This window comes from Terrapene carolina, unplaced genomic scaffold (genome assembly GCF_002925995.2).
Source record: "Terrapene carolina triunguis isolate 2854851 unplaced genomic scaffold, T_m_triunguis-2.0 Scaffold66, whole genome shotgun sequence".
In the NCBI taxonomy this organism is placed as follows: domain Eukaryota; kingdom Metazoa; phylum Chordata; order Testudines; family Emydidae; genus Terrapene; species Terrapene triunguis.
The window spans coordinates 36860796-36870936 of record NW_020664417.1 but is presented as its reverse complement, the minus strand read 5'-3'; the positions used below and the strand labels follow the sequence as shown (position 1 = coordinate 36870936).

Sequence of the window (10141 nt, the reverse complement as noted above, 5' to 3'; positions counted from 1 at the left end):
AACTACTACCATGCAGACCCCTCATCCCCAGTCTAGCAACATGCTCCCCCAGCTGGGACCCTTATCCCCAATCCATCCGACACCCTAACTAGAGTCCTCACCCCACCCCACACCCAGATTGATGTTGGTGAAAATGGGAAAACTGGAGCCTGCTTTTTTGACTTTCACCAAAATCATAGAGTTCTGACCATGGGCAGGAGTCAGGGAGGGGGCCAAGGGGCTCAGCTAGGTGTACAGCTCAGCCTATATAAACAAAGTACTAGACCTTCTATATACATAAGAAATGTATGTGCCAGCTACAAAATTATTCTGATTTTGTATCGATCTATATATTAAAAAAGCATAAAATATATTGGATTTAATCCTTAATGCCTGCACACCCAAACCTCCCATTGGAGTCAATGGGACTACAGGAATGCAAGCAATTCACTCCTGGTGTAAATACTTTGATTTACATGGAGTTACACCAAGCACAAATTTGCCTCCATGTTTCCCTCTTCTTACTGAAACTACTTCGGTTGGCTTTGTAGCACTTTATTTATTTAGAAGTATGTTATTTCAGGTTTGCTTGTTGTTAATTTTACATTTTTAACTCTTCAGGCAGCTGTGTCTTCTGTGGAGAGGCAGACAGTACTTTATAAATAAAGTTCCTTTAATAAAACCTGGCTTATATTTTGTGATAGATTATGGCAGATTTAATTACACTTTTTAAAAGTATCTTATTATTTACCTTAGTAACCTGATAGTTCGAGCATTTCTAGAAAGCAGTGGCAGAGACATGATGACCACGTGGGAGGTATGAACACACATGAGATTCCCCCAGCTGTTAGAAAGGGGGGGGGGGGACTGAAGGCATGGGACCCAGCAATGCACTTAGGAGTCTGAGGAGAGACTCCACGCTTGTTATTGTTTCGGGATCTGAAACTTGTTCCAATTCTTTAGCCTGCTGCTGATACAAATTGGGCCAAGCAAAACGCATAAAACCTGAGCAGTTGCCAACAGCCCTTATCAAAAGTCCCCTCACTTGTTCTCACGCCATTTGTCCAGACGCAAAGGGGAAGAAAAGAGGCAGGACCTGTCCCCAGAGTCTGCAGCTCGCGCTTTGTTTGTTTGGGAAACAAACGTAACAGCGAGAGGGGGAAGCTGAGCGTGCAAAGCGCCCCTGCTGGCCCCTGTCAATCTGGGGTTCCTGGGGACGCTCTTCCCAGGAGTGACCTGAGCCACCCCACAGACACGCCCTGGGCGGGTGTCAGCGCTGTCCCAGGAGAAGGGAAAGGGGAGAAGGGGCCGCAGCAGGAGGGGGGGGGGAGGGAGGAAGTGAACTACGGGGCAGGTGACACCGAGTTAGGTTCCCCATCCCCAGTGTGCTTGGCAGCTTCCTTCTCGCCTGCTGCCCACGGAGGCACGGCTGTGAGGGAAGATAAAGGAGATAGGGACTCTATAAATACCCAGCGCGAGAGCGCGCGCCCCAGAGCCCTGCGAGCCCCGGCGAGGGACGGCCAGACACCGGCGCAGCGCTCAGCCTTTAGCAAGCAGCGACCATGCACGTGAATGGCAAGGTGGCTCTGGTGACTGGCGCGGCGCAGGGCATAGGCAGAGCCTTTGTCCAGGCACTGCTGGAGGAGGGCGCGAAGGTAAGCGCGTGTGTCCCTGGCGCAGCACACGGGGCTGCATGCGGGGCGCCGGGGGACACCCCGCCATCCCTGAGCCACTCTCACCTTCTTAGCGGGTCGCTTCCACAGAGGCTGCTGCTGCCTTCGAGGAAGCCAAGAGCCCCTCCCTCAGTTTCCTTGCACGCTGTAGTTACCTGCTGCTCTCCCGGCTTCGGGCCCCTTCCCGGGCAAGTTTTCCTTCCCGCGGAGCGTGCAGCTGGGGTGTGCAGGTTGGAGCAAGAGGGGCCTTAGACACGTCTCTTCCTCGGCTGGGAGAAGGCTGTATGGTATGTTCCTCTAACTTTTCCTTGCCTGTGTTCATTCCTCTCACGTGCATCACCCCCGCCCTCCTCCTGGCACAGGTGGCTCTCGTGGATCGGAACCTCGAAGCCGGTGAGGAGAGCAAAGCTGCCCTGGATGAGCAGTTTGAAGCTCAGAGGACTCTTTTCATTCAGTGCGATGTTACAGATCAGGAGCAACTGCAAGGTAAGGAGGGGGATCTGTCAGCATTCTACACTATCATAACATGCAGCAACCTGAACAAACCTGGGCTACTGAACCTATAACTGTGCAATTAAGGTTTCTGGAGGGCAGCCTATTTCTGATCCCTTACAAGCGTGACTCAAGTAGGATCTGTTTCTCACTCTGCAAATGTGAAATACTACTACCAGTGTGTGCCTTTGGCTTTAGGACTTGGCACATAGTAAAGAAAGGATAAAGAAGTCACTGAGTGTTTTGTGATACTCTTGTATGAAAGCCTTTGCATAAGATACGGGTTATTTAATGAGTAATGTATTAAAAAACTTTAAAGTACAGTGTTTAATAAAGTAGAGTATTTACTTAATAAAGTATTTAAAGTGTTTAATAAAGCTTCATGGCAGACTCAAAAATGCATCTTTCTTCTCAACATGAAAGTGATAAGTTTCTGCTCTGAGTGATCTGCAATAGATACTTTGCAGTACAATGGAACTAGTCTGAATTTAGGTTGCTATGGTTCAGATCAGAATCTGGCCTTAAATGCTTAGGATAAAGAATACAGCTTTTTAAATTTTAACTTAAACCATTGCAGATAAAAAGCAGTCAACTCCTGTGATTTGTGATTTTGTGCATGTCCTCATTCAGGAATAAACCTCTCTACTGAGCTCTGGATAATATTTACTTTTTATGCAGCATTTCACAACAGATCTCACAAACGTTTCATAACAACATCCCATGACTGTTTGCACAGATTCATTCAGAGGTAGTGAGTTAGGTTAAAAAAAAAACTTGGGTCACTTATATGAATGCTCTTTCCATGGAAAAAGATGTCAGACTTGATATAAACACATAGTTTCTGTCTTCTGCCTCATAAATTATATCGACTGCACCTTTATCACATGATAGTCTTCACAGAAGCAATGTGTGATTATTTTAATTCTTTCTTCATAAAACTTCAGCCATTTGCAGCTTGTCCAGATTGCATCAATCTGATTGTTCACTTGTATAAGCGACCATAGCTACACTGTGCCTATCCCCAACTTTTTTTATACTGGTTGTCTATGAAGTAGATCAATTAATTTAAATTGGCTCTGTTAGTTTTAAATTCCTTAGCGGCTACCTACTCTGTAAACTTTTTTACTGACAGTGGTCCTCATACTACAATTTGCTCAGTGTGGGCAAATCCTTATGTCGCTTCACCGGAGTTCTGTATGGACACGTGACTGCCCCTATGAAACAGGTTGCAGAATGAGGAACACAGTCTGCAGCCACACTGTACACACTGTTCAGGGTCCCAGTATCACATCTCCAGTCAGGTCACGGTCATGCTTTTTGCTGTGCATGGCCCAACAGTGTGGACCACTCTCTGCACAGTCATCTGTTTTATTTTGTCCCAACCTACTTTTGAAAAAATCACCTTAAAACCATTTTTCTCCGCAAAGCAGTTTTGGAATGATCAGCCTTGATCCATATTTATACACACCTTCCACGCCTTTTCAGATCCCCTTTTTTTTAAGTTGGATCGTCTCATTTATTTTAATGTGCTTATGTTTTCAGAGGGTGGTATTTTATATTCTGTACAGTGCCAAGAACATGGGCCAGATGGATGTATATGCAAAATAAATACAATAATTATAAATTACTAATGATCATAATACTAACAAGATTCTTTTGTTTCATATGGACATGTAACAAGGCAGGCCTTCTCCCCACCTCTCAAAGACATAGTCTCTCTTCAGCAGTTTTATTGTCCAAAAAAACCAAAAACAGTTCTTCAGCTCACCCTGGCTTTTACTCACAGGATACTTTTCCCCTTTACCTCTCAGGCTCTCACTGCCTCCTCTCCCAGGTGTGTCTGTCAGTTTTGCTGTTCCTGCTCATGTGTCCTGTTCCCTGAGCACAGCCACCCAGGGCTTTTCTCCCTGGAGGCCCTTTTTCTAAACAGTTCCTTTCAGGTTCTCCCTGTCTCCCGCTAGGGGACTCTACCAGCCCTAATTCACCAGGTCTCTTCCTTTCCCAGGCCCAGGTACCCTCTTTTAAAGTCTAATCTGGATCATCTGACCCAGCACAAGGTGCACTGATCCTGCTCCCTCTTAAAAGGCTAATGCCACCCTGGGACTGCACCCTAAACAGCTGTGATCACTGTGGCCTGACAAACCTGTTGCCAGCAATAGACTACATAAACTTATCAACGTTTTTTTTCAACACATCAATATATGAACAGTTGAAAAGTATTTGGCTCTTTTCCTAGTGTGGTCAAGATGATTTGTATAGTTATAGATACACAAATCATTAAGAATAAGCCAAAAGTTTTTTGTTTTTGTTATTTTAAGACAGAAGACTTCAAATGCTATGTGTCAAGGACAGCGTTATTGAAGAGCTTCTGTAGAGCGCAGGATGAAAAACAAGTGAAGCATAAAGCCAGATTCTGAAATTGAGATCAAATTAAGGGCCTGATCCTGCATCCCCAAAACTGCATTGATTCCCTGAGTAACCAGTTCTGCTCCCACTGAAGTCAAAGAATTTCAGTTAACTTTGATAGTGCAGGATTGGGCCCCTAAGGAAGTAAGGGAAACATGGTTAGAGAATGTTAGGTTCAGAGACTGAAGAACAAAATAGGCAATAAACTTAACACAAAACAGAAAAGCATGAAACTGAAAATAGAGGCCTTAAAATATCAAAGCATTATAGTGGAGGATAATATCATCACTAACTCTGAAAGGTAAGGGAGGTTAGATGAATGCAATCTTTACTTTTAGCTGTTTTAACAGATACAATGCTCTTGTGTTTAAAAACAACTATTGTACCATATTCTGACCCCTTCTAAAATTGCCATGCAGTGTTCTGGCAGCCTTAGCTGAATACCTGGTGATTCCCCTAACTAGGGGAATCCTGAGTGACACAAACGTCATGCTGTTGGCATTATACCCATTCTAGTGTAAGGGTGTGGCCAGAGAAAAGGAGGTATGGCAAAAGTTCTGTTGTAATTTTGAGCAGTTCTGTCAGCCACAATGGCCTGGTGTCTCAAGAATATCTTTCAGGGAATCTGATGTGGTCTGGGTTTTCATTTCATCAAATTATTTTTATTACAACAATATTTTCATTCAATATATTTTTGCTATGTAGTATTTGTTTGATGTTTGCTACAGACAAACAATTCAATGGAACAAGTGTTCAATATGATGAACAAAATTCTTGGAGGAAAGAAAAAGTAAAATGCGCAGAGACACTACTCAAAACTGTTCTTTTGTTCAAAGAAAATGTTAATGACACTTTTTCAGTGTTTTATGATAAAGCTCTTAAGAACACTAAATTGCTGGGAAATATGCACACATTGCTGTTGAGTCAGATTCTGACAGTACAGACATCTGTGCACTTTCTTTTTTAAATGTATTTTTCTCTGAGTATTTTGCAACCCTGAAAAAACAGGCACCACAAAAGTGTTGTAAGCTTTTTATTCTGAAATAATTGCCCCCTTTAGGGACCCACAAAAGGTGTCTATAAGCCACTTTTGGAATTCCCTACCTACATAGGTTGTGCTGAGCATAGAGGTCCTGAGGATCTGGCCCAATAATTTTAATTCTGATTGATGTATAGAAACTCTGTGGAGGCAATTTGTCGACAATAGAAGGAATGAGATTGAATCTGAGAGGTTATGAGTCAGTAACTTTATATATAGGGTGCACATCAATTACTCCTAGATAGGTACAATTCATCAAGAATATGGTGAATTATTGATAGTTTAAAGATTTACAATATTTATTAATTACATTGAGTAGGGATATACTCATTCTTAAAATAATTTGAATTCAAACTCAATCATGAGTTTTTCAGACTGTAAAGTTTTTCTTTAAAATAAAAGATACATAGAGGGAATCAGATCCTGAATTCCTTGAATACCTAAACTAATGCAAGATCAAGCAATAAAGACTTGATTTCAGAAGGTGCTGAGTGAAAAGGTCGTACTATTCTAGTTCCATTAACAATCTTAAATAGAGTTACTATTAATACTTGTTGAATAGTTAGACAAGTGTTGTATTTGTTAAACATTAACAAAGTAGGTGTTTAACATTAACTGTTTAAAAAAAAGATGAATTAACATACTTTGGTAGGGTAACAAATATCATGCTTTGCGTTCCATTTGTAACATTTAAAATATATGGAAAACAAGACAGCTAAGGAATTTTCTCCCTTGGATTTTACTGTAGGTGCTTTTAAAAAAACAATTGAACGTTTTGGAAGGCTGGATGTTGTGGTTAATAATGCTGGAGTGAATAATGAAAAGGACTGGGAAAGCACTATACAAATTAATTTGGTAAGCATTATCTGTTTTAAAATGTTCATACTGTATTACCTAAAGCTGAGATTTTCAATGAGGCCTAAGGGAGTTAGGCACTCAACTCTAATTTAATTTTCCTCTTTGAAAATCCCAGCCTATAATGCTGATTACACCTAAGGTAAAGTTTAGGAAGAAATTATGTGCTGTGGATTTGAGAGAGACTGTTTTTGGTTCATTGGTTTTTGTTTACACTCAACATGTATGTCCTCCTGGAGAACATCTAAAGAAACAAATTTACCATTTGAAAAGTGTGATTCAAAAACAGTGTTTAAATCATGTTTAGATGCGCCAGTGCTCTACAGTTAAATCTCTTTCATGGATCATCATGCTTCTTCACATTAAAAGTCCTATATTGCCTGCAACACATGTACGCGCATACATATACACCCTACCTTCCAGTGACATGAGTGCCATTCATGGTCAGTGTATGGCATGACCCTACGTATACATACATGAGAGTCACTATAGATAATTATACTAGCACATAAGCAAGTATTTTAATTGTAATACTAATCTCAAATACTGATATATCTTAACAGTTAAGAATAAAATGAATCAATAATGCTATGACAATCATTAATTGTCCTGTAGCTGTACATTATTAATGTTAATGATGGCTAAATATTTACTGGTTATATAGAGTTATGGACTTTAGTTCCTTTTCTTTTCTCTACTTATCTTATGCTTAAACCCCAATGTGATCCTCAAACCAGGTGAAGAGAGGTATTGCCTCACCTATATTGTGTGTGGGGCCTGATCCAGTAGTTAGGCTTAGAGCATGTGACTGGCTGGAGAGAGAATACGGAAACTTATTGCATGCCTGGCACCTTCTTGAAGCAACTAACATGAGTTATCAATGGTGGTTGTCAGAACAATTGATTGGATAAAAGATTTGGTTTCCCACTTTGTCTCCAGGGGAAGGTGAGACTTTAACCACCTGACTGCAGCTTTGAAGCTGGTCTGGGAGTTGCATGGCAAAGGATTGGAAACCATATTTAAGGAAAGGATCTCTCTCTCTCTCTTACTCTTACTTTTACTAGCTGACCATAGACCAAAAACTGAAGGACTGCTGCAGGCAAAGGCCAGGAGTGTCCTACTTGCCTGACAGATGGAGTGGGCCAAAGGGCTCACAAGAAGGGGTGAGCATGGAAATATTATATAGACTTTTTTGTTGTTTTTCCTAAAGATCTGTAATTCTTGTATGCTTTAAAAGTAAAACTTATTGTCTCTTAGAAACCCCCGTGCAAAGACTGTTCCTTACTTTATCTGGCACATGGTCCTCAAAGAGTTAAACTATAATCCAGTGCACCCATGGGAGTGGAGTCTGGGGGAGTATGCATAAGTGACTGGGGAAGCTCGGGAGGGTTCAGCCCTGGTTTCAGGGCCTAAGGCAGTTGGGCTGTGGAGTCCCACATCACAAGGAGAGGTGCTAGAAAGGAGGTCAGCACCTGAAAGTGTGGCTGGGTCCCACTACAACAGACTGGTGACCGTACACTAAGGAGCTCAACCAGGTCTGTAAAATAATCTTTGTCTTGCATTTGGCTAGGATATTTGAATTGATGAGAGTATTAATTCAAGATTCCTTCCACAATCCCCAGTGTGATGTGTAGTTCTTAAAAGTATTTTTTATTAATAAGGGTTCCAAACACTTGACACTATTCTAGCTTTCAGAAGAGGGGAGAGAAATTGCAGCTGAAGTCAGCCCACTGGAGTTTTTATTTATGCATTGGTTTGAATTTATGAATTGGTTAGATGAAGGTTTCTAACCATCAGAGGAGTGAAGTTCTGGAACAGCCTTCCAAGGGAAGCAGTGGGGGCAAAAGACATATCTGGCTTCAAGACTAAGCTTGATAGATTGATTTTGGCAATTAACTGATCTTTGACTATTAGCGGTTATTATGCCCAATGGCCTGTGAGGGGATGTTAGATGGGGTGGGATCTAAGTTACTACAGAGAATTATTTCCTGGGTGTCTGGTTGGTGAGTCTTGCCCGCGTGCTCAGGGTTTAGCTGATCGCCATATTTGGGGTTGGGAAGGAATTTTCCTCCAGGGCAGATTGGCAGAGGCCCTGTTTTTTTTTTTTTGCCTTCCACTGCAGCATGGGGCATGGGTCTGTTGCTGGAGGATTCTCTGCACCTTGAGGTCTTTAAATCTTGATTTGAGGACTTCAATGGCTCAGACATAGGTTAGGGGTTTGTTGCAGGAGGTGGTGGGTGAGATTCTGGGCCTGCGTTGTGCAGGAGGTCAGACTAGACAGTCATAATGGTCCCTTCTGACCTTGAAGTCTATGACTCTATGAATGCTGGGCCATGGGTGGCATTCTAAACTCAGAATCTTTAGCAGTAACTGGGAAATAGCTGACCTGCCAAGTCTCCTGTTTTTCCTGCATGCTTGAATCTCCTGGGGAACTGGAAGACTTAACAGGAAGTGGGAGAGATCATAGCAGCTAGGGGTGTATTCTAGTAGAACATCTCATCCTCGTTTCCAGTCAGAAGACCTCAGAGCATAGAGTTTATAGGATGAATGTATGGCTGGATGGGGAGGTGGTAGAGTACCTTGTGCTGTCTGTGTGAAGTTGGGATTTTTTAGTAGAGCTGAGGCTTTGGGAAGAGAAGCAATAGCAGGGCCAGCAACAATGGCAGAGCTGAGTCTGGAGATGGCCTCCGTGATTCCAGCTCCCACAGAGCTGGGCAATGGGTCTAAAATAGTCCCCCAAAGAGAGCCAATAGTTAGGGTGGTAGCCTGGGTCTTGGGAAACAGGAATTCAATTCCCTACTCCACGCTAGATGTGTGGCATTGGGCAAGTCACTTAGTCTCTCTGTGCCTCAGTTCTCCATCTGGGGAATAATAGCACTTTCCTAGCTCACAAGGGTGTTGTAAGGATAAATATGTTAAAGAGTGTGAGGTATTTAACTACTACAATAATGGGGGGCCATATAAGTATCTTAAGTAGACAGAATCTGTCAGGACTGATGAATGGGCAAAGCTGTGACATGCTTCATTGAAATACACACAGCAAAACCCTGACTCATAAGACAGGAAGCATATGAATGTCAAAGTGAGGGGAGCTCCCTCTCCTGCCCCCATAAATGTCATTTGGTGAAGTGGAGTCTGTAACTTGAGGATTTAAAGGCATTTAAATGACCAGTAAATTTTGATTTTCCTTGAAAATAATAACCCAGTTGCCTTCAAGGGACTGTATTTATTATTAAATACATTCTGCACCAGGGTGTAAATAGGTTAAGGGAAACCCCAGAACTAGAGACTGAATCAAATGTTCTGTCAATGCTATCAGTTACACCTCTTTAAACTGCAGATCCACAAAGTTACTGAGCAAAGTGGCTTATTTTTTTTTTGTAGCTCATATGATCAGGAGTTAGATAAGCACTATTCCATTCTTCTATCTGCAGGACCAAGCTATTTAAGTTCTTTGTAGGATCAAGCCCTGAGTGACTGTGACACTAACCAGGCTTCAATTTAGAAATGGAGAAAACTTCACCAATCTCAATTCTCAGACAATTTTTACCTTTGTATAAATAGTTTATATAAATGAGACCAAAAAAATGTAAAATGACCGATCTAATGATCAACAGAGGGTCCTGTGGCACCTTTGAGACTAACAGAAGTATTGGGAGCATAAGCTTTCGTGGGTAAGAACCTCACTTCTTCAGAT

General features: G+C 42.0%; 1 protein-coding gene across 1 annotated transcript in view; it reads left to right on the top strand.

Annotated features, from left to right (window-relative positions):
- The first annotated feature begins 1328 nt into the window (after positions 1 to 1328).
- HPGD (15-hydroxyprostaglandin dehydrogenase) overlaps positions 1329 to 10141 on the top strand; it is a 28763-nt gene continuing 19950 nt past the window's right edge. Inside the window, exons 1-3 of the mRNA XM_024194675.3 lie at positions 1329 to 1634; positions 2015 to 2138; positions 6338 to 6444. Coding sequence (XP_024050443.1) covers positions 1542 to 1634; positions 2015 to 2138; positions 6338 to 6444 — 324 coding nt within the window. The 5' untranslated portion in view covers positions 1329 to 1541. The remainder of the gene's footprint in view (positions 1635 to 2014; positions 2139 to 6337; positions 6445 to 10141) is intronic.